We start from the raw sequence: 24282 nt of genomic DNA, 5'->3' as shown, positions 1-24282 counted from the left end.
GTACGTATCTATGTTATGAAATTTATGACAAAACTTAAAGGACTTATTAATAAGCAGCCAATTCCAACATATTATTTTAAATATACCTTTTAATATTTTATATTTATTTATTTTTATTTTCCCCATAGATGATGTTTAAAACTATATAAACAAGTATAACATTGCTAAAAAATTATATAAAAAGTGTTTAATAAATTTCAAATTAGCGGAAAATAAAATTGATTTAATAATATATCAGACATTTATAAAAAAACTTTTTAGAAAAATTAAACGTGACACTTCGCGTTTGAATAAAAAAATATGATGTTTTCAATACAAATCTTAATATTTATCGCTTGATGGCATTAAAGATAAACTTTTGTAATGTCATGAGTTTTTAGTAGCATTCATAAGAGACGAGTTATTAGTATAATTATAATATTAGAATTAAATTCTCATTGCTGATATGCTTTTTTTTAAAGACTGCTATTAAATAATTTAGTCTGTGTCAGTACACCAACGACATTTGTTGTCATTTTCATTTCGTATAGGTATCTTAATATTTTGACATTTGGTTTAATGGCCTTGTATTTGGCAGTTATGGCGCAACCAAAGCTAAGTGAGGACGTGTATAACGTCAAAAGTGGTGACAATGCCGTTTCAAAAGAGACAGTTTACCTTGAAGAAACATTTTATATTCGTTTAAAAAAGAAAACACCATTTCGCGTAAGATTAACCTCTAAGAGATTGTCTTTAATAAAAGACGATTCATCAAAAGAACAAACGATACCCTTGCAAGACATTATTGGAAGTAAATGTATGAGAAGCAAAAGACGGCGCGTTGGTGCTGGTTCTTGTGTTTGCAGGTCATTTGTGGGTAAACCTCCACTGAAAGTCGTTGATGAGGATAGCGGTGACCTTGATGAAAATGATATAAGTGCATATCTTTATATTTACGCTTATAATTTAAAGCGCAGCCGCCGTTCTCTTAAGCGAGAGCGGACAACAATAACATTGCAGTTTCGATCGTATGATAAATATGAAGATAATAACAGAGAAGCGCAAAGGTGGCGAAATACAATTAAATGTTTGATAGCAAACGAACCGATAACAAATGTGGTGCCGCAAAACGATAAGAAACTTTTAATACTTATAAATCCGAAATCCGGTTCAGGTAAGGCCGTCGAACTATTTCAAGCTAAAGTTGCGACTATCTTAAACGAAGCTGAGATTCCTTACTACCTTCGCGTGACTGAAAGTGCTCAATATGCTCGTGATTATATTCGCACGAGGGATGTTTACGGCTGGCGCGGTGTTGTAGCGGTGGGCGGTGATGGCGTCTTGTTCGAAATTTTAAATGGCATGTTCGAGCGACTTGATTGGCAACAGGCTCTTGCTGAAGTTCCCTTGGCTATCATTCCATGTGGCTCTGGAAACGGTTTAGCAAGGACCATTTGCCACCACTATAAGTGAGTTAATATTTTGTATTAATTAAATTCATTGTAAATAATTAATTGATTATGACTATAATTATGCTGGTAGCTTAATATTATTTTAATGGATGAATTTACTTTGAAATATATTCAAGGATTTTTTTTTTATTGAGGAATATTAATGTTCCAATACAAGAGAAGTTCATAAAAAGATTCTTATAGGTATTAAATAATTTGTAAGATGGCAATGAAATCAATATGATGCAGTAATAATTTTTTCATAAAAACTTATTTCATGTTATGATGATATACAATAGTACATAATTTTTTTAAATTCTATATTTTTCTAGGCCATAGAACATTGAGATTGCAAAATAAACATAAGTTATATTGATCTATATAGCAGTAATAATATTTGTAATATATTTGTAGAGAAAATTCACACTGGTTGAAAGAAAAGGTCCTACAAATTTTCTATACCTTAGTTTGTGTATTTTAAAAATAACTACTTTTATGTTGCATTTGATATAACTTTAAAATCCAGTTTTCTTCAATGCTATAACCTTTTTAAGACTAATTTAATTAATGTTTTGAAGTCATTAATATTCATGTACATTGTCATTTATGATATATTTAATTTATCCAAAATTTTAAAACAAATATACTTGCAAAAACTTAAGTATCCTTCAAAATTGCAACTTTCTTTTATTTTAAATAAATAGATTGATAAAATGCAAAGCGGACAACATTAATTTTTATGAATATATAATTCAGAAGTACTATCATCTACTACTTACTAACATAAGATGGATGGAACGAAGTAACATTTGAGAGGCATTTTGCTAATCACATAGTTCTGATGGCTCGCGTGGTTAAAAATGTTATACTTCAGAGAGTTTTTGTCCTACTTCCATAATATGTGAAGGTTACAGAAGAACTGCCAAAGGTTGCTTACCAATTCCCAGATAGTGTGTTTGACATGTTGGATGGCTGTTAGTTTGGTGATTGAATTTGGAGATCTGGATCTAGGTCATGGGAAACCAGTGAACTAGCTATGTATGTTGAGTTTTGGTTAGCTTTAGATACACTTGTAGTTTATTGTCTTGGCGTCCAACATCTTAGTTGTTACTTGTTATAGTTAAGAGATTACTTGCGCCTTTCTATCACATTAGGGTGAAGCAGTAATCTTGCTACCTATTTCTTAACAAGACCCCTTTAGCATAAAAAGGCCATGATGCCAACCCCTTCCTTTTCTTATTGGCGTACATCTTTTCCTAAATTACTTTTTCTGAACTCCTAGTCCCTTTCCCCAGAGCTGTTTCAGAGACCCTTCACGTTGTCGCGTTTCATACTTTGAAAAACACATAGAGAATGTCACTGGAGCATTGTGTTATACAATTCACCAGATCCCTGTAACTATTCTTAAGACACGCTACAAATGACTGTTATATTAAATACTACAGACATTTTTGTGAGTGTTACCATCACAACTACTGTTTACCTCTGGGGTTAAGCATGAGAATCTTAGTCAAAGAAGGTTTAGCTACTTTTTAGTAATATTCTATTGGTTTCGGTAATTTATTGGATCAGTTATTTTTGCAAAACTGGAATTCATGAAGTAATTATAAAGTTAAACTGAAAAGGAAATACTATAAGGGATACTGACGCATTCACTCATATTTTTTATGTAGATTATGTGATTTATATATAAAACAATTTGCCGACATTCAAAAAAAGTTGCTTTTGAAATTAACTGCATTTACAAAAAAAAAAAGGTTCCATTACGAGGTTTTGGGATTAAATTTTGAGAGAGGTTATTGTTATTCGAGGTTAATTCCTGTTCTGGAATAAAATATTACAGTAAAAAATAACATTTACTTACATTATAAACCACGTAAACAAATAAAAAAAAACTTAGTTCTGCTTATCTGAGGGTTATATATAAACTAAAATATGTATTCATAAAGGCGCATTTTCATTGGTCGATAAGTCGGTAGTTAGCCCGATTGCGGGGAGTACCCGCATGCGAGCTAATAACCAATGAAATCCACTGGTCGATAACTCGGTCGATTAAACGTGTGCGGGTGATATCCGCATTCTTGAATAACGGAATTCGCATACGTTATAGAAATCACCCGCACCCCGTATGCGGGCTCTGACGACAAGTGAAAACGATAAACTCTTTGCGGGCCCTATGGCATGCGTTAGCTCTCAGCTCCTTAAACTCCGTAAAGCTTAAGACGTACCGAATGAATACTTTATGCTTATTCATCCATTTTGATTATTCCATTAAACATTACTTGAACCGAACTTCAAATCTTGGTCCTTATATGAAATTTCAAGAATTACGTATGGTATATGAAAGAAAACTCCCTTTAACTACACTTTAAGCCGTAGGTATTTGAAATTATTAACATTCACATTTGTTTAAAATTTGTCCGTATTTAGTATTCTATAGTAATTATCATCGGTATACATAAGAAAAGCATTATTTTTTAGATTGCAGTCGGACTTTTAGCAAAAAAAAAAAAATCTGTGCCAAATCAAAGCAAATAAAACCTCAAAAAATATCATGTAATATTTATATCGTGTATTGACAGAATAAAACGATACTCCATATTTACGTTATAATATGATTTGTATTATTCGCACAGTGTAATGTTAAACATTGTCTGAATTATTCAGTTGTTTGATAACAAGGTATTGTAGGTCGTGCGGTTAGTGCTTATTTGTATCATGAGATTATGATACCTGGTTTGAAACACTGAATAGGTAATTGATATATATACATATATATATATATATTAAGTGGTAACTGTAAACAGTTTTTACGTACTATGAATTTTGCCCATTACGATTCCGATAAGAATTCAATTTTTTTTTTATAATGAAATTCCTGAACTGTATCAATTTCAAAAAGGTAACGTGATATTAAAAAATATAAAGAGCGTATAAAAATGCATAATTGAATGTGTTAATAAGAACAGAAGCAGCATTTAGTTGGTATACAATAATAAATCTAACGATTTATAAATGATTTTTAACATCATTATATTCCATTAACATCTATTGTGTTACAAAGTTTCTTTTGCTCGTTCGGTAACATTATTTTGAACATTGTGTTTTAATTATATCTAAACTTCAATAACACTGTCGTGTTGTTTTTTTTTGTAATTCACATTTATTATGTCATTTCGGTGGAAATAATTATATTGTTAAAAATAACGATTATTATCCATCACAAAAAAAAATGGAATACTAAAACCATTCAACTTTTAAATTTTATTATTTTGAACGGACTTAACGAAATAGAAGTATTAAGAAACTCTTTTGAACATTGCAGCCATCAATGTTCAAAAGAGTCCAAAAAAATAATCAATTAAATAATTTAAACTTTCAATTATCATAACAATAGTGAAGTGGTTATATACATCTTTGCCGCTTTAATTATAATAACAAAGACAATATTATAACGAGACGAAGTTTATCTTAATTCAAAGAAGACAATGACTGTGCATTAGGTTATATTTTTATTTTTCCTTGTTTTTTATTACATTATTCGTCCATCGAAACCAACCCAAGTTTGTAGCGTGATAACCGTGTTCTAGTTTAGTGTGTGTATATAGATTAATAATATGGCTATCGTAATTAAGATAATAGTGATAATTAAAAAGAAATAGATTCAATAAAATTTATATAACGAATGTAAAATGTATGAAAGGTATCGATGTTTGAATAAAAAAATAATTATAGTGATGATAAAATAAAAACGTGTAAATGCTTACAAGCATTTAAACTTTTACTTACAAGCATTACACAAGCTGAAAAATATAATGGGAACATGTGGTAAGAATATGCGGTAAGTTAGGTTAATAATGAACAAACATTTCAAGTTTATGTTGTCCCACTTTAAACGCGACGTCTACCAGCATTTTATAATTACAATGCGATATTAATATTTACATTTAATTTGATAAAAATTTGTATATAATGCGTTTTAATTATTTTTTGGTAACCTTATTAAATAAGAATTTTATATTTATTATTTTTTTATTTTTTTATGTGAAACGTGGCAAACGAATAGACGACCTAATTTATTGGCAGTAGTGACCGTCGCCCATGGACATCCGCAACATAGATGTTGCGGATGCGTTGCCAACCTTGATTTTAAAGGAAAAGGGAGGGGTGGGAATAAGGAAAGGGTGGGAATGGGGATAGGGCAACCGGCCTCTCACTCATCGGACGAAACGCAACCACTTAAGGCTACTTCATGCCGATCTTCTGTGAGAGGGTGGTATTGATATCTGATTATAGGTGTATATTATTGCTTATAGTATAGTCAAAAACTAACTTAGTTATTTATTATCTGAATATTATAGGCGTTTTCAAAGTAAGTACAAGATATATGAATAATTTAGGAACGCATATCTTAAAATTCATTTCTTAAAGTTTCTATTTTGTTAGAATAAAATTTGAGTAAAAGTCATGGTCTTAGTTTCTTGTGTAACATTTGAGTGTAGCTAATCTTAACCTCACTTAAATGGCGCTGTAAGTTCTAAATCGCTTTCACTTTCCCGGTTTTTGTACATAAAGTACATAATAGTCTTATAAAAGCACAAATTGTTATATATTTATATAAATATAAACAAATTTATATTAATGAAATTTAACTTCTATCCTTTGTTATTTATATATCTTTAATTTCTGTTCAATATGGGCTATGACTGTGTTATATTGCTATACGGGCTATATCAAGATGGTAAAGCCTAACTGTGGTCAAGTTACTGCAGCTCGTACATGGACTGACTCGACCGGGGAAGTACCACCATCTCACAGAAGATCAGCGTGAAGTAGTCTTTAATGGCTGAGTTTCGTCCGACGAGTGAGAGAGCCTGTTGGCCTTTCCCTTTTCCCACCCTTTCCTACCTCTTCCCTTTTTCGTCCCTTTCACACTTTTTCCTCTCCCTTTTCCATAATCAAGGGTGGCAACACATCCGCAAAACTATGTTGTGGATGTCTATAGGCGACGGTACTACCTCTATCAGGTAGGCCGTCTGCTCGGATAAGCATAAATAAAAAAAATAATAATATTTTAGATACAATTTATTAGACATATCTTATTTCTTGTTAAGATCTCGACAGTTAATGTTTGTTACAGCGAACCGTATATAACCCACAACCTCACTGGACTGTCGATGGCATTAGTGAGAGGAAAAACAGCAAACATGGACGTCGTCCGAGTTGAAACCAAAACTAAAGTAAGTTAATGTTTCTGTTATATAATAACATAAGGTTTATTTAATTAGTCTGTCCACAATCTTAAAAATTACTCGTATGATACAAGCAATTAACAATTTGGAGTAAAATTGAGGGTTTCTTCCTTTTCAAATTTATTAAACGTTTATTTCGTGCATTTAAATAAACGCGTCTAATAGGTCATTTTATTAAAAAGGTAAAACTTTAAACCCATAAAAAAATAACATATAATATTTATAGATTACAAGTTATCTTTGAGAACGAAGGTTAATAATACGATTAAAATATTAAGCCTATGTTATCATTTTTTTCCTTTGACAAGATATTTTGAAATTACAATATACTGGTTTTTGTCGACGTGACAGTCGCATTGAGACTCTGGGAGAAATGTATAAAGTCTATTAAATCTATTGTTTTAATAGACTTTATACATTTACCAACCGGCACCAACATCTATAGTCTGTGTCACGGAACTTAATACACTATACAAGTACTATGCACGAACTACACGGAATTTCTCTATAAATCATAGCCTAACTTTTATTTTTATATCCAACATACATCACTGTAGAGTTTCATCAAAATCGATAAAGCAGTTTTTGCGTGAATAAATAACAAAATTCTATATGTACATATGTCGGTCTAACAAAACATGTTCATAAGCAAATAGTAGGTTTGTTGTCATATCCGATTAATATATTTTGTCTCTTCACCTTCAAATATACTATAACTATTAAATTGACTTCGTCCGTCATAACAAACATACAGCGCGGATACAATTATGTCTTGTAACCGCTTCATATTTGTACGAGTGGTTACACGATTCACTATTTAACGCCTATTTATTGTCAGAATCATATCAATAACACAAATTCATTTGTCACCTAATAAAAAACCAGCGGCCGAGTCATCTTTAAACATTCGATAGATTTAAATGAAACTAATATTTTTCGGATTACTACGCGTATTTTATTATTGTAAAAAACTACATACTCTCCGAATATGTAGTTTTTAAAATAATAAAATACTTGTAGTAATTCGAAAAATATTACTTTCATTTAAATGAATACTCGCGAAAGTCTTACATCTCATTACATTCCATATATGTTAATTTAAAACTATTTAATGTATCTATTATATGAGTACAGGTTCTTCCTTCATTATAATAAAATGTCTTTATTTTGAGAGTACGTAATTTGTGTTATATTATTTGTTTGGTACAATTACATTCAATTTAGTAGTAAATAGGCCATTGCGCATTATTAATGCGCTTGTTCTTGGGCATACTGAACTCAAACATTTTTTGTATCAAGCAAAAATGAACTGGCAAGGTATTGTTCTTATAGTTGGAGCATTGTTGTTTTTAACATAAGTAAATTATGGGTAGCGCAATAGGAGCTTAGAGTACTGTAAATGAGATGCCTTTTTTGTTAATCAGAAGAATTCGGATCACTCATTATTACTCTTATAAAATGCGTATAAGGTTACATTAATCATTATAACGTCCTTTACGTAATACAATACTCTTCATACGATTCTATGTCTAATATAAGTAATTCGTATTCGTAATTCTACATTATATTATCATGTTAAATTTTGTGAATATTCACACTGGTTGCTGTATTTAGTCTTTTTTTGTTAACTCGCTGTAGGAAAAATCCATAATATATACAGAATCATGGCCAATGGAAAGAGATTGTTTCGTTCTTAGCTGTATCTACTTTAAATGTAATTTCTTTGATATATCGCTAATGAGTTAATTTTTATTTATGCTAATTGAGAATAAATATTGCAAGATAAGCGCCAAACAAAATTGAATTAGAAATATTTTTTTTAAATGAAAAAAAAAATATCAAGGTCCAAATTCCAAAGTAATTAGAAGATCAGACGTGTACCATCAGATTTGTAATTTATTTTTTCATTATAATTTTTTGACTTAATGGCGATAGGATGTTATTACTGTAATTGACCACTTGAACGCTTTTTTGCATCAGCGTAATGGCTTATTTACCTATAAAACTAATGGAATACACAGGTTACTGTGCGGAGAAAGGAAGAGCAGGTGTATAATCCAAGACATTTATGCTGTCTTATAAATTTTCAATATTTTATCGATTTTACACGTACACGTCTCACTAAAATTCTTTAATAGCTCGAAAGGTGATTATGCTTAGAATTAAATGCAAAATAAATGTCAGTAGTTATCACTCAGTTGACTTCCAATGGACAAATATATTGCTTACAACATGTTTGTATTAATACAAACTATGAAAAAACTATAGTTTTAAAGTTACATTATAATATATATATATATCAAACTTAGTTGAAATATATATCCAGCATTAAAATTAGCGTAATTTTAACATTTCACTAATGGAAATAACTTTCTCAAAGGATCTCTTAACATAAATTAGCCTAACTCGTAGATTACTCGTTGTAGACACTGGTCGTCGTAGTAATGAATTGTATTCCGTTTACTCGAGACCGAATGCCTCGTATTGTCTGCCAAAAGCTGTGAATAAATCTTGTTTTAATTCCATTAACGTACTGTGCAATCGAGGCCTGAAAAATCTTATTTCTCATTAATTAAACATCATTAGTACTAAGGCTCTTTCAGAAATCGATGTGACAGGAATCGCTCTTTATATTCCTTTATTTAAATGACCTTCAACTGATAGTAAACATGGTCAATAACATTTATGATGCCATTTAGTACTTATGATTCCCAATCCTCTTTTACGACATTATCTCTCTGAAATTTTTGGCTCAATACTGTGTGGGATTTTTTTTTATTAATACTAGAATTGGCGTCCATTTTATTGCTGCATTCGAACAAATGTCGTAGTCATTATAAGATTATTAAATTTTAGTCATTTATACATAAAATGTATGTACATTGTAGACATCAAATTTTTCATTCATGAATTAAAGTGATTGATAATTGTGATAGACTATACTTTCTCCTGGTATTCAATCGTGTAAGTCTGTTGTCGCTATACGTACCTATATTTTTTTTGACAATTTTAACTTTTATTTCCATACATTATTTACTTACATTCTACTAACATTGTAAATGCGATAATTTGTTGGGTTTGATATATGGATATGTTGATGGCTGATATTATTTTACTCGGTCACAACTGAGTAGTTTAATGAAACTTCAGAACAATGCGGCATAATTTTTACAAAAATCATGTCTAGTTCAACGGCGAACAAACCACCACCGTTGAATTTTATACAGAGGGATGTGACACAGGCGATAGATTGACATATGTGTAGATATTTTTAGTTGGCAATCATAAAAAATTATTATACATAATCAAGTTTTCTTTGTACCCATAACCGAATAATCCAAACTGACGAAACCAAAGCCAAAGCAGTGTTTTCATATAATGTGTGAGCTATATTATTGTTGAGTTAATTAAATACAATTGAAAAAAATTATTGTTTGAGAAAGTGTAACAAACAGTCTTATATCATTCAAAACTTTCACATTTATTACATAAGTTATATCTTACAAGATATATATATTTATATAATATGAAATCGTTATTCAAGGCCATCGGATTAATTTTAGATTGTTGTTGCAGATAATGTATTCCTTTTTATCTGTCGGCTGGGGTCTGCTTGCGGACATCGACATTGAAAGCGAAAAATTAAGAGTGATCGGTGGCCAAAGATTTACTCTTTGGGCATTAGCTAGATTGATCGGATTGAGAAAGTATAAAGGCGTGATACACTACGCAAGAATAAAAGATGTGAGCAATTTGCCAAAACCTAAACTTCCGCTCACAATAAGTCACAGCGTAAGCCACGACGGCGAATTGGATTCCCCTGACACAGAAGACTTCGTCGATTGTTACGAGAACTCGGAAACATTGACGAATGTCGTGAACGGTAAGCGACATAAGCGGGTTGACTCGTGGCATTCGACTAATTCAAGGCGGAGTACATTCTACAGCACGAGGGGATCGGAATATCATAGCGTGACGAGCAGCGGTTCAGAGATGCGATCTCCCGTTCACGCGTGCATGCACGGCCCAGCATCACATTTGCCGTCACTAATGTCCCAATTACCATCCCACTGGGAGCGTGAGGAAGGCGAATTCGTAATGGCCTACGTTTCCTATCAAGCATACATCGGTGAAGATTTATTATTCGCCCCACGTTCCCAGCTGTCCGATGGGGTCATGTGGCTTCTGATTATTAAAGCGGGAATAACGAGATCTCAAATATTCTCATTCCTCATGGGAATGAGCCACGGCAGTCACTCGGAAATAAACGGTGAATATATCAAAATGATACCAGTTAGTGCATTCAGATTAGTGCCAGAGGGCCCGAATGGTTACATAACTGTTGATGGAGAGCTGGTCGAATATGGACCCATTCAGGCTGAAATATTCCCAAATATAGTAAATTTATTAGTACCTACGAATAATCTTTAGATTGTTTTCAGTTTGAATGACTTATGAAGTTTGAGTGAAGTCGACGAGAGAGTTAAGTGCAATAAATGTTAAAAATGTCGTAAAAAATATATTTATTAGTAAAATGGTTGTGCCTGAAACAGTTAATACCAAAGTAAAAAGCTGATTTTTAAAAACTAAGCCATTACATAATAATTGTGATCTATATTTATATCCGTTTTAAAGTTTTGCAGTGAGTTTCTTTAGAGGCAGAAGATGTGATAATATTTTTTAAGATAAAAAAAAAATTCTATAAACAAAAAACCATCAAAATGATGACTAGTCAACAAATATCGGAACGTACATATGCAGCAGTGCCAAATATTCTGCACTATAATTTTTACAAGGAATTGATTAATTGTTGTTATATTGATAATAATGTTAACGGAAACATGAAATATTCTTATTGATTGCTCAAAGATGGGGCACTTGTTAAAAGTAACATTTTCCAGTAACATGACTATATATACTGTGAAAGTAACAGTATTGCCATATACATTTTTAGTTAAGGTCAATATATATTTATTGATTAATTCAATTCCTACAATTATCCTAAATAATAATATATTATGTTTCATTAATAATAATAAATTAAGTAAATAATAAGTAGCAGCTGCATAAATAAATGTATTTATTATTTCATGAAATATACTTATTTAACAGTATTTTTTATAATATTATGGAGTTTATCTGTCTGTGATAATGTACTTCGCCATAAATTTAGTGTCAGTAAACCCCATAAATTGAGCCTAATTTGATTGATATTGTCCTTTCAGTATGCAATACTTTGTGTAATTCGCACAAAAACTTCTTCAAAAGACTTATATAATAAAAATGTTTATGTTTTTAATCTTTTCAGAGTCTAAATTTTCTTTAAATAATTATTTTTGGATAGATAAATAAGCAAGAAATGTATTACTATGCAAGATATTGTTTTTTTTGCCAAAAAAAAAAAATAAAACAACAAGGTGATAGATGTTATCTTGTAATGTGTTAAGCTTCAATATTTTTTCAGGCGCACACTTTTAATGTATTGTTTTTATTTTATAAATGTTTAAATAGTTTTTAATAAAGTTGTATGTATGTCAAGTTAATATCCACATTACATGGGTTTTATGGTACCTCTTATTTTTAATACTTATGTTGATTGAATATTATTTTATAAGTTTCCTACATTCCGGAAATATTCCTACTCATTAATAAAAATATTCCAATTAGCTTTATAATGAAATGAATTTTAAATGACAAATGATGTCAATAAATGGTTATGATTGGAAAAATTCGTTTCAATTACCCTAAACTAAGGGAGATTTATTTAAATAAAAATATATCTAAAAATTATAGTAAATTTATTACTAAAAGAACATACTTACTTAATAGATATAATTTTAAAAATATATAATTTTAATCAAATCCTTGACAAATTGATTACACTTATTTTTATAATAAGGAAAAAATTGTCACTCTACTAATTAATCCTTAAACAACCGACAAACCAAACTGAGCTGATTTTTAGAATTTTGTTACTTAGAACTAAATATTATGAGCTCTTATCATTAGGCAGTTATTAAATTAACAGTCTTGTATTTGTTGCAAGTTAAATTATTATCTTAATTTTAAAGAATCAAGACTATCCAAGAGGTTTTGTACTTCAGAATCGACTTGTTCTCTGGTGCTGACATTTTCAAGTCTTTCTCTAACAGATTCAATTTCACCAGCATCAGCTTTCTGTATTTTCATATATTTAAGCATCATTTCCACAACCAGACATATTTCACTGATGAGCTGCTTTGTTTCCTCAAAATGCCCAGCTCCACTAGGTCTCATTTGAATGAGTTTTAGTTTGCTCTGAGCAAGCTGTATAGGATTGCGACCATTTTTATCATTGGAACTGACATCAGTGCCTGCATCGAGGAGCTCAATAACAACAGGAATGTGATTAGTGCAAGCAGCGAGGTGGAGGGGCGTGTTGCCTAGAGTATCCTTATTGTTTGGATTTGCGCCATGTCTTATTAACATTTTAATAACATCAACATAACCTCTACAAGCTGCTAAATGCAAGGGGCTTCTTTTATGTTCATCTGAGCAATTTGGATCAGCACCTGATAATAAAAGCTTTTCTACTAGCTCTGTGTTATTGGTGGACGCAGCAAACCGCAACTTCTTATTTCTTGATGAGCAAATTGATCTTCCATAACGATATTTCAATCTGCAGTGACGAGCTTTTGTTGAACACTTTATTTTTCCTATATGGTCGTGGGGCTCGCCTAAAAAGTCTACAGGCATTGGTTGTCCAGCCAAATTTATTGGTATTGCAGGAGGATTAAACTCCAAAACACAATAAGAATGGTCAAAAACAGGATTGTCACTACTTTCGTTACCTGTATCAACTCCAGAATCCGCCATTATAAACCTTTAGTCGAAGTTAAGAGACTGAAACCATATCAAAACCAGAAAGTTTGCTTTTTATCTTTTCAAGTTTGAGAACAATGTTACACTTTCTATGTCAAGTGTCAAATTATGTAAATTATCAAAATTATCATAACCCGTAACTGTCAAGGTGACAAGGTAGCGTTTTGCTATTATAAGGAAAATGAATCAATTGCAATGAAATAATGAAAAGTAATAAGCGTAAATTTAAATATTTATTTGTACATCGGATTTTTTAGGTATTCGGTTTGGAATAAAACAGTTCATTTATAATAAAACATTATATTAAAATACTAGACACAAAAGTCAACAATATCCATTTTAAAAGTTAAAGATTATGAATGTATATAATGTTGGAGGTTTGCTAGTATAGTATTTAATTTATAGACATTTGACAGATAACCTTTCAAATCCTTGAGGCGAACTGTCACACGACAGCGACAGATTATTTGCCAATCCGTTAGAGAAAATAATTCCTGTGATATTTTTAATCAAGAGTGCTGCGTAGATTTCACAAAGTATGCAACAGCTCACAATATTCATGGTTAGTGAAATTCAAGTTTTATTAATATTTTCTTAATTTTGTAGAGCGTATATATAACCTATAAAATTTGTTTAAAGGATATCGAGAGTTCACGTTCATATATAGACGAGATTTATTCGTCGAATCCAGAGAAACTGTTGGAGGCTCTGGTCACTTTGAAGAATTCAGTGATTGGCAGTAACAGACAAAAGAGTTCGGTGATACAACAAGGAATAGTTCCTAGACTGTTGCAGCTTATGACGGACGATGGCCTCGATCCGAATATAAGGCTTGAAGCAACGATCACAATTGGTAAGTGATATTAAATAAATCGCACCTGAAACATTTTTATAGAATGTAATGTGTTTGTCAAATATTATTGACAAGATGCCCTTTGCTATCAATGTCACAGTACACATAGCATTTCTAAATATATAAAGTATAATATCTGAACATTGGAAGCAATTTAAGTATTGTTTTTTTCCTCTTATCATAACATATCAATGACATTAAATGTGGATTATCTTTTTTGTTTGAATAAACACTGAAACGGATGATATTTTCTAATATCAAACATAAATATTCAATCAGATACTATCATTATAATGTAATATAATAAATGTTGTGGCATTTATATACTTGTTATGTTTGTAAGATTTCAGTTGTTTCAGATGTTTGAATTAATTTTTGATTAAAATTTCAATTAAAATTTGTCCTGAATATATAGTTTTTTTTTATCTGCTTATTTGTGTATATAATTTTACAAAAATCACCATTTAATGCAATTTATAGGATGCGTTAGAGCCGAATGAAAGCAAACTATATTTGGCCCTTATGAGTATAACTCAGTCATAACACTACATTCTGACAGAAAACTGTCATAAACTATTCTGCATACCTGCATTTCACTTGTTGCTTGCAAATGCCAGGAACTTAGATACCCAAAAAGGGGGAGACTAAATATTCTCTGAATATTTTTTTTGTAGTATAGGCTTCAGTAAACAGATTAGTGCATAATTTTGCTCTGCTATCTTCTACCTGGTTCTCAGAAAAATTATATACGAAAATAAAACACAAAATACTAAAAACGAGTATATAATAAATTCACAGGCCGGAACCAAAGGACCTGTGCAATTCTAAAGACTTGTGTACATTGTGATGGCTTTTCGTAATTGAAACAAGGCAAAAGCTTCATCCCAAATTTGGAATTGAAACCTCTTTTGATCTTGTTTTACTTAAAACATTGATAATAAAATAACACAACAATAGCATTTACCGGTGTTTATTTTTATTTTATAAAATTAAAGTGAATATTGGTATTTGGGGAAAAAATATCTTTTAGTTTATTATCCCATAAGGAATAAAAAATCTACTTTATTTATTAAATTAATTAACTAATATACCTATACATATATAAGACATAATTTCTTTTCTTAACTCTGTTTTTGCTTTAAAAAATTTCATAAAGGAATCTTCTACAAGGATCTTTAAAATTTATTTTTCAATACGTTACACTGTTACGGTTCAGTAGATTTACACAAAAATAAATATGATTGATAGGATCCCTGGCCAAAGGAACACCAGAAAATGTGGCGTCACTAGTTGAGCAAGGGACAACTATAGTTCTTGTGGAGTTGTTGAAAGTAGTGCCGACTGGTACTAAGCTAGCAGAAGCATGTCTGTGTGCACTCAGGAGTATATTTCAACATCCACCAGCACCAATTGGTGCCCTCCCTGCTGATATGAGACTGCTGGGAAGATTAACAGGTATTTTTTTACATATTAAAAGATTAGTTAATGTTTTGAATTTCATCTCCATAAAATTTTGTGTTGATCCACTTATTTTCAAAAGTTTTATGATAATTTCTTTTTTCCAATGTTTTAATTTCTTAAGTATATACCTTATCAAACATTAAGCCATCGTACTTTTGTGTTTTAATGTGTGTCAGTATATAAAAAATCTATATTTATGATAAATAAATGACATCACTAAAAGAGGGATTAATAACGGTCAAGCGTCAGTAATAGCCAGGGAGGGATCTCTGACGGCGCGTGCGTGCGTGGTTCGCATCCTGTCAATATGGTGCGGAGGTCCCCTGGAACAGGAGGCTTTATGTGCGGCGGGGGCATGTGCGGCGGTGGCAGCCCTGCTGGCGGCCAGGCCAGATGCCGCACCACCCATGGCTAGAGCGCTGCCGGCCTTGGATCTTTTAGCTGCCATGTGCTTTGAAAATGCCAGTGTTTCGCAGGTCGCACTCACAACCAGGTATGTGCCCATTGTCTCAGCCATTATAAAGTCATTTACTAAATTCACCAAATAGTGCCATCTTAAGAAGTAGTGCCTTGATTACTGCTTGTAGACTTAGACTATTTTATGATAAGGGAAACACAGACATCTCTATGTTTTTTGGCCGGCAAGTGGCGTTTGTTTCTCTAATAAAATTGAACTTATCGGCATACTCTGGTGGAATTTTCTTTTGTGTTTTTCAAAAGTTCCCTCTTTATTTTTCCCTCTTCTTTCAGACACGGCGACAAAACAATTCCTGAGTTATTAATGGCATTGGTATCAAGAGATAAACCATTGCCGGTGGCTATGGGTGCAGCTAGATGTCTCACATTCATACATCGAGCGGGTGCATTAGGAGCTGATGATAATAGGTATTATTTAGGTTTTCAAACATCTTTCAGTTTTGTCCGACTCCTACCGAGTCCAAGCCATTAATCTAAACACAATCAAATTTCTTTAACGGGAAACGGCATTTGTAAGCAATGAAAAACCTAACTTCTATTATAAATTATAATTTAATATACTATATACAGTCCCTATTATTTTATAGATAAAATGTCACCTATAGTTGCTCTTTAAACTCCTTTATCTTGTTGTGATAATTAAGTATCTAAGGTTATACCAAACAAACCAAAATAATAATAGAAAAAAAAACAATCCCTTCTCTATTACAATTTCACAGTATGAAATAAATAGACATGTTTAACAGAAAAAATATCTTAAAAGTCCAAATAAACTTAACGGATTGTCATAAAATTGAGAATATTTTATGTCACTGCAACTAAAAATGATACAATGACGCAATTTGTCAAGTTTATAGGTTAAGTGTTAGACGCTCTATTATTTTTAATTTGTTAATACACTTGCTTTTGCCATAAGCTTATATAAAAATCCATACATCCTCATTAAATTTTACGTCCATGAATATGTCCAAATGTAGGTAGAATTAATATGTTTTTGGATTTTCTATAAAAACCTTTAGTTTACTGAGGTATCCATCAATGAAGTGTGTTTACATTGTTGTAATCTGTTTACACCAATCCAATTAATTATATAGAATATATTTAAAAGAGTTTGCCTATATATTGAGACAAATCCAGTTAATTGTCATGCGACTCTATGAAAAGTTTTTACCAAATAGGTTACATTACACAACCTTTTCACGATTTCAGTAGACAAAACCACTTCACATACACTAGCATATTTTTGTTCTGCTTGTCAGCTTTCGTCACGGGCGAGAGAACGTTCTGTTCATACATTGAATATTTTCTATATTTATTGACTACAATTTACAAAAAAGTATACTACTACTACTATTATGGCAACATTATTTAATTAGCTTGATGAAGTAAATTATAATATTATCTCTATATTATGACAGTCTTAATATTTTGTTGTTAAATATTCTAAATAGTAGTATTTCTATTATTTCTGTAATGCAAGGCTAACAATGCTCAGTACTATATAACAGATATAAAGCTGTCAAAAGTACTTATTATCAGGGCTATATATTTCTTTTAATTTATTTATGTATACATATCTTATATTTACTAACACATATGTATCGTATATGTTTATAAAAATTAAGTTTAGTCTTATGTTATAAAACAGTTTTATTATAGGGTGGTATTTGGAGCGTTGCCTTGTTTGGCGAGATTGTGTACAAAGGATATGCCCGAAGACATCAGAGCGACCGCTGCTGAGACTTTGGCTTATTTGGCAGAAGTGAGAGTTTAATATGAATCAAACTTAAAATATCAATTTAATATTTCACATATATACATTAATAATTATTTATGTTAGCACCATCTTAATTTATACTTATCACAGTATTCTGCTTTTATTGATTTTTTTCTTAAATATTTTTTTCACTCTATAGACCTTTCTGTCGCATCTTCTAATCAACTTTTTTTAAATTCAATTACATGTAATGACCCATAAAATTATCAATTCCTTTTAGAGGTATATAAAAATCCAATATACACCCACTGAATACCTAATTACTGTAACTCTAAATACAATTTTCTCAATTTTTTCCGTTGACTGTACAAGTTTAGGCGACACCAAAAAAAAAATTGAATGCTTCCTTCAGGTGGACACATCCCTTCAAAGGCTGGCGGCTATATCGAATCACCTGATGAGTTCGTTAGCTGATATAGTCACGTGTTCGTCGTCAGCGGCCAAGCAGGGAGCCTTCAAGTGTTTCGCATCACTGGGAGCCAACGATGAAGACATACGGAAGAAGATCATAGAAACCCACAGCATCATGGTCCATGTGGTGAATGGGATGAACAATCAAGAGGCGTCGGTGGGTCCGGGGTAGACATACCCGTAGAAATTTTGTACATTTAGAATTTTTCTGCATAGAAATTGTGTTTTATATAACAAAAATGGTAATAAAACTATAACATATCAGGGTGTTCCTATATATTAGCTAGTCAAAAAGTTACATTACAATAAAACCAATATGTATGGAGTTCTTAAGTTTTTTGTCCTATACATTGATGTTAGTTGTAAGAAATATAAAAGAAGGAAAAATAAAAAAAAGTTTATGTATGTATTGGTGTTGCGTATTGTAAAATAGTAATTTGGTCTTAAAATTATCCGTACAAATATATGTTTATTACGTTACAGGTGAGGCTGGCGGCCGTGAGATGTCTCCATTCACTGTCAAGGTCAGTTCAGCAGTTACGGACGACATTTCAGGTATCTATGACATACATGTTGTTAATATACTTTGTGTTCATGCTAATTCCTGTCTAGAATATTGCTTTGAAAAAAATATATTTTGGTTCAACAGCTGATAATTTAGTTTAATTTCATTAGTTGTTTCATATTATGCTTATTTTTGCTTTGTTCAGTGATACTTTAGAATTATTTAAATAGAAATGTATGCAACAACCTGTTTGAGAATATGTAACTTCAATAATGTACTTTGTATCTACAAGTGAATCTAATATCGTTTAGGTTATATTACGTCGTTATAGATCTTATAGTATTTCCGATACCATCTCATAGAAAACACTAATATCTCACAGGATCACGAAGTTTGGCGGCCATTAATGTTCCTCTTGAACGACTCGCCGGGAACCGAACTCCTGACCGTTGGATCTTCGACGCTATGCAATCTGCTCCTTGAGTTCTCTCCCGCCAAAGAACCCATGTTAGACCAAGGTTTGATTTGTATGGTTTTGTGTATATTTGTACTTCGCACTGTGGTTCCACATCTAATAAATTAATATACATAAATATAATACTTAAGTATTTTTATATGAATTATGTGTAGATATCAGGTTCATATATGGATACATAATAAAAATGTAACTTTTCTTTGTTGGTTATATATATATAATAAACTGATCGAGTATTGTCTCACTAACTATGAGTACAAAATATGTTTTAATGTTACATATAACGGAACAAATTTGATAACAAACAAAAAAAATCTGTTCCGTTTCCAAATAGTACTCATACTATATGCTTTATGTAGTTTTATTAATTCATAAAAAAAAAATTGTCGTCGGACAAGTCGTAGATTAGTTTATTGGAATATTTGTATGAAAGAGCAGATATAAATATTGTCTTAGAATGTGTATTTGTGCGTTCAGGTGCCGTTGAGATGTTGTGTGGTCTCACCAGGCGACCGGAGGCAGCGCTGAGGCTTAACGGGATATGGGCGCTCATGAATATGGCCTTCCAGGTAAAAAATCATTTATTTTATACATTATAAAGTTTGTGAAGGTCTACAGATGTTTAAATATTTTTAACTCTTTCACCCAAAAAAGTACTCATCAGATATAGATGAATGGTTCCTCTAATACATAATGGGCATCCGAATAACTTGTAGACTTTTTGTTCATCTCGAAATTCCGTTCCCAAGGAAGTACTACATAAAAGTTGTCTTTTATATCAACTCATATGACGATACCGATTGGTGACTGTATCTATGTTTTAAGCACGACATTCCTTTAAACTCGACTCCAAAGTCTGCGGACGGAGTCGTGGACAAAAACTAGTCTTATATTATCGACACATTGTGACACTGACATGTAGCTAGAAATGAATATGCCTCTATTCTATGAAATAAAGACCAGAAAATTAAATCAAGTTTTGGATATATTTTTAAAGAATTTCTCTAGTTTAGTGGACTACTACAATATTTAAATATTTAAGATAAATTTTAGACAAGTTTTTTGTGAGACAGCGCTTAAAAACTTTGAAATTATAAAAAAACATAACATGTATAATCAAAGTTCAATTTAAATATTTGTGGTAGAAATAGTTTTTCCTTTAACGTATTTTTCTTAGTATCCAAGCTAATATAGCTTGGTCGGTGGAGGCGAGCGTATAACGCGCGTTAGACAGGAGCCTCTTAAACCTACACCTGAGTCGTAAGTCCCATGCCCTGTTGAAGCTCCTCTCCCCGCAACGCGATGAACCCGGCACCCGCGCAGTGTGTCCATGGAATGCTAAGAGCTATCGTTTATTTGCAGGCTGAACAGAAGGTTAAGCAGCGGATTCTGTGTTGTTTGGGCACGGAACAGATGTTCAGATTACTAGGCGACGGAGACACGCGGGTTATCATGAAAACTCTGGGTTTATTAAGAAATCTGCTGTCTACCAGGCACCACATTGACGCTATCATGGCGGAATATTCTTCGCAAGTTATGCAGGTATTCAGGGTTTAATACACTCGCATTGGATTCACCCAAACTGATATTTTAAAAATAGAGTGCGTTGGTTTGAAGTAATAAATTTATCGCTCACGCTAATAAAGTACTTTAAATTGGGGATAAATACATAATAAGGTTATAGGACCTAATACCTAACCTAACTTTTGAGGGTTCCAATCTTACTCATTAAAATGTGATGTACCTATAGAAGTGAACTTTTAACGAGTTAAACATATTAAATAGTTTCAAGGTTCACGCGAACGAAGTCGCGTTCAAAGCTACTGCCGAATGAATCCAATTTGTTTGGGTTATTTTGTAATAATTGTTCAATTTGTATAATGTGTTCTATTAGCAATATGATAGAGTTAATTTTTGTCTGACGTTTCTTCCAGGCTGTGATAGTAGTCCTCGAGGGTTCGTACCCGGCGGAGGTGAAGGAGCAGGCGCTGTGCATCCTCGGGAACATTGGAGACGGAGAGAAGGCCAAGGACCTCATTATGGATAACGAGGACGTGCTCAGGAAACTAGTCGATTATCTGGTAGGTGCTTAACAAATAAATGACTACACTATATAAGTTTGTGAAAGTTTTATTTTAAATTATAAAATAGTGGTGTTAGCATTGGTTTTGTTTTCCGTGTATAGTATCGATAGTTAATAAATAAATGGTGTTTTGTTATCATATTTTTTTTTATTTCGTGACCTTTGTTTTGTAATAACTTAACTTGAGGTTGCCAGAATTAAAACAAAGTAATCCATCCAAATCCGCTCTGGAGTTGAGTATTAACAAATTGTATAAGTATCCACACTGACAATTTATCTTTAATTTCTTAGTAATAATTTTTTTGGTTTCTAATTTCAGGCGCACCCGGAGTCGAAACTGCAAGAAGCAGCTTTGTTCGTGGCGGGTAACTTGGTGTGGCGCGGCGAGGCGGGCGCGGCGGCGCGGCAGGCGCGGCTCGCGGACCTCGGCGTGCTGCGCGCCCTCAAGCTCCTGCGGGCCAGGCACGACGCCCACCACCTGCACGACAAGTACGATAATATATCTATCCCTATCACTCTCGCACGTGTTTGATATCTCATTTTTTTCTATCATACTACACAACAGTGTAATTCTATTTATTTATCTCTTTTCCTCACACACGTTTATATGTAATATTTCCATCTCTTTCTTTTCTTTACAACGCAAAGAAATACACGTATTTACAAATATATACAAGGTTTTTTCTCTACATGTATAGCATTCTGTCTATGGTTCTTGTAGTTTATAAGGTTGTATTCCTCCTCCTTAAGGTACTCTAGGAGAAGTATGAGAAACATCACAAATGAAACATACTTAGAAGTAACCTTTTGCTATCTCGCAAATTTTAGTTAAAATAATATTTTTAATTTATTAGATAAAGATTTTAATAATAATATAAGTCCTTGCAATTTTACAAACAAGAACACTAAAGCTTGTCCCATAACTGATCTTTATTGAATACGAACGTAAACAGTTGATAAGAAAATATTATTGAAGTACTTACAAGAGTTTTATTTGCAGAGTGAAAACGGCCCTAGCACAGTTCAACGATTTCACATAGGCTCTCAACTTTAGAAAACTTCCATACAAACTCGTGGTTCAGTCGCAGCGGGTTCAAGTCAAAAGTTCAAGTTATCTAATTCTATTTCGATGCTAAGTATTTAAATGTATATAGCTAAGACGGCTGTTACCTCACACGAGGGATGTTATCCAAGTTATTTATTTTAGTTAGCGTTGAATGTCATTCATTCGTTCGTACATACGTTCTTTCATTCATTCATTCCCGTTGTTTTTGCTTCTCGTCGAATGTTATGTATGTGTAATGATAACGGAGCGGTGCTTGAACTGAAATTTAAACTAGCTAAATAGTAGTTAAACTACTCTAGTGAATTATTGAATATTTTGGCTTAAATAATATTCGGAAAGACATGAAGTACAGGAATGTTAAGTGATAGCGAGTGATCGTAGCTTTTATAATGGAATGGAGATAATATAACGTACTTTATTATATGGGAGAGCAATTTTTGTAGCGTTGTCTTGCCAGTATGTATGCAGTATACATTTTTTTTTAAAGATTTTCCTTTGCAAGTTTTTAAGTCACTTTTTGTTATCTTGTAATTAAATTTGATGAAGTGGGAACATGTCTGAACAATATCGCCGGTTTTTATTTTTTATTTTTTATTTTGCTAATGTATCTGTTTTTTAATCGTTAATAATGATGACCATATCGTTTCATTTCTACGTTGTAATTTAAGAATCTCAATAATGAAACATTCAGTAACCGTTTGTACATATGTGACTAAATCCTATCCTGTGTAGCGTTAAGGAATAAATATTTTCATAAAATTTAAAACGATCCATAATATATACATTTTGCTTATTGATGTGTAAATTCATTGACTCTAAGTTATGATGTACATTACGTTGAAATCTAAATACTCAATTTTTGTGTTCGATAAATATTTTTATATAGGTGAAGCGACTTATGATTGAGGGCCTATTTAAAAGCCTTACGTAACATGTTGTATTTGGATCTCAAATGGTACGATTTAACTATAAAAATCCAATTTTAAATGTTATTTGTTTTCGTCATTATGTGTACAATATATGTCTTACAGTAATCATACAATTATTGACTCCATGTATAATTGACTCGGGTTTTTTAATAAAATATAAATGTTGTAATACTAGTGATGTAACATTGAAAAATATATATCTAAATCTGTGTTTCTTCCGATAAATATTATGATTAGTGGAAACAGTATAACAATGGACATTCCTAACATATGTCATTTTTGAAGTTGTCAAATAATGTTGACAATTAATGTCAAGCGAATGACATCGACAGACGTCCATTATTGTATTGTAATGAGTACCGTTGTTTATATATATATATACATATATATATATTTTTAATATTTCGGAAAGCCATCGGTTCAATGAAATATGCAATGCAATATTGACAATCTAATACAATATCGTATACTTTATATATTGAATACTTTAAGTTGAATCATTTTCGCGCCTAATTATTGTTCTTTGCTCTAACTGTGTAAATTTTTATTATTTATAAAAGTTAAGTTTTCTGTTAAATATGAACAGATAAAGAAATTGCTGTTGTGTATTGATTTTCATTTTTATATCCCCGTTTTTTTTTTAAATTTGATTTTAAACTTCACGATGCGTAGGACCATTTATTGTTATAATAAATTTGTTTT

The 24282-nt window shown here is 31.8% G+C and overlaps 3 protein-coding genes across 7 annotated transcripts; 2 read left to right on the top strand and 1 right to left on the bottom strand.

The window, feature by feature from the left end:
- The first annotated feature begins 550 nt into the window (after positions 1-550).
- LOC116772427 (sphingosine kinase 1-like) lies at positions 551-12411 on the top strand. The gene is made up of 3 exons (XM_032664622.2): positions 551-1448; positions 6571-6670; positions 10259-12411. Exons 1-3 carry the CDS (start codon positions 559-561, stop codon positions 11111-11113), a joined length of 1845 nt encoding a protein of 614 aa, XP_032520513.2. The 5' UTR covers positions 551-558; the 3' UTR covers positions 11114-12411.
- Positions 12412-12463: 52 nt separating this feature from the next.
- On the bottom strand, positions 12464-13636 carry LOC116772688 (ankyrin repeat domain-containing protein 54-like). The gene has a single exon (XM_032664952.2). The coding sequence runs from the start codon at positions 13535-13537 to the stop codon at positions 12737-12739; it is 801 nt and encodes a 266-aa protein (XP_032520843.1). The 5' UTR covers positions 13538-13636; the 3' UTR covers positions 12464-12736.
- Positions 13637-13960: 324 nt separating this feature from the next.
- Positions 13961-24186, top strand: LOC116772472 (armadillo repeat-containing protein 8-like). Of its 5 annotated transcripts, none has more exons than XM_061522232.1 (14): positions 13961-14105; positions 14183-14396; positions 15645-15851; positions 16113-16350; positions 16608-16742; positions 17994-18096; positions 18464-18679; positions 19006-19077; positions 19410-19545; positions 19959-20071; positions 20865-21044; positions 21437-21583; positions 21905-22074; positions 22586-24186. In XM_061522232.1, exons 1-14 carry the CDS (start codon positions 14082-14084, stop codon positions 22623-22625), a joined length of 1995 nt encoding a protein of 664 aa, XP_061378216.1. In that variant the 5' UTR covers positions 13961-14081; the 3' UTR covers positions 22626-24186. The 5 variants fall into 5 exon arrangements, with proteins under 5 accessions (XP_061378216.1, XP_061378218.1, XP_061378215.1 ...); XM_061522234.1 differs by having other exon boundaries at positions 16107-16350; positions 19980-20071; XM_061522231.1 differs by having other exon boundaries at positions 16107-16350.
- The last annotated feature ends 96 nt before the right edge of the window (positions 24187-24282 follow it).

This window comes from Danaus plexippus, chromosome 12, assembly GCF_018135715.1.
Source record: "Danaus plexippus chromosome 12, MEX_DaPlex, whole genome shotgun sequence".
In the NCBI taxonomy this organism is placed as follows: domain Eukaryota; kingdom Metazoa; phylum Arthropoda; class Insecta; order Lepidoptera; family Nymphalidae; genus Danaus; species Danaus plexippus.
Note: the sequence above shows the minus strand (reverse complement) of the source record. Positions and strands in the feature narration are given on the sequence as shown.

Coding starts and splice junctions, on each gene's coding strand:
- LOC116772427 (XM_032664622.2), top strand. CDS start 559: ATGGCCTTGTATTTGGCAGTTATGGCGCAACCAAAGCTAAGTGAGGAC. Junction 1,449..6,570: donor ACCATTTGCCACCACTATAA/GTGAGTTAATAT, acceptor TGTTTGTTACAG/CGAACCGTATATAACCCACA. Junction 6,671..10,258: donor GAGTTGAAACCAAAACTAAA/GTAAGTTAATGT, acceptor TTGTTGTTGCAG/ATAATGTATTCCTTTTTATC.
- LOC116772688 (XM_032664952.2), bottom strand. CDS start 13,537: ATGGCGGATTCTGGAGTTGATACAGGTAACGAAAGTAGTGACAATCCT.
- LOC116772472 (XM_061522230.1), top strand. CDS start 14,082: ATGCAACAGCTCACAATATTCATG. Junction 18,680..19,005: donor TGAACAATCAAGAGGCGTCG/GTGGGTCCGGGG, acceptor ATTACGTTACAG/GTGAGGCTGGCGGCCGTGAG. Junction 19,078..19,409: donor AGTTACGGACGACATTTCAG/GTATCTATGACA, acceptor AATATCTCACAG/GATCACGAAGTTTGGCGGCC.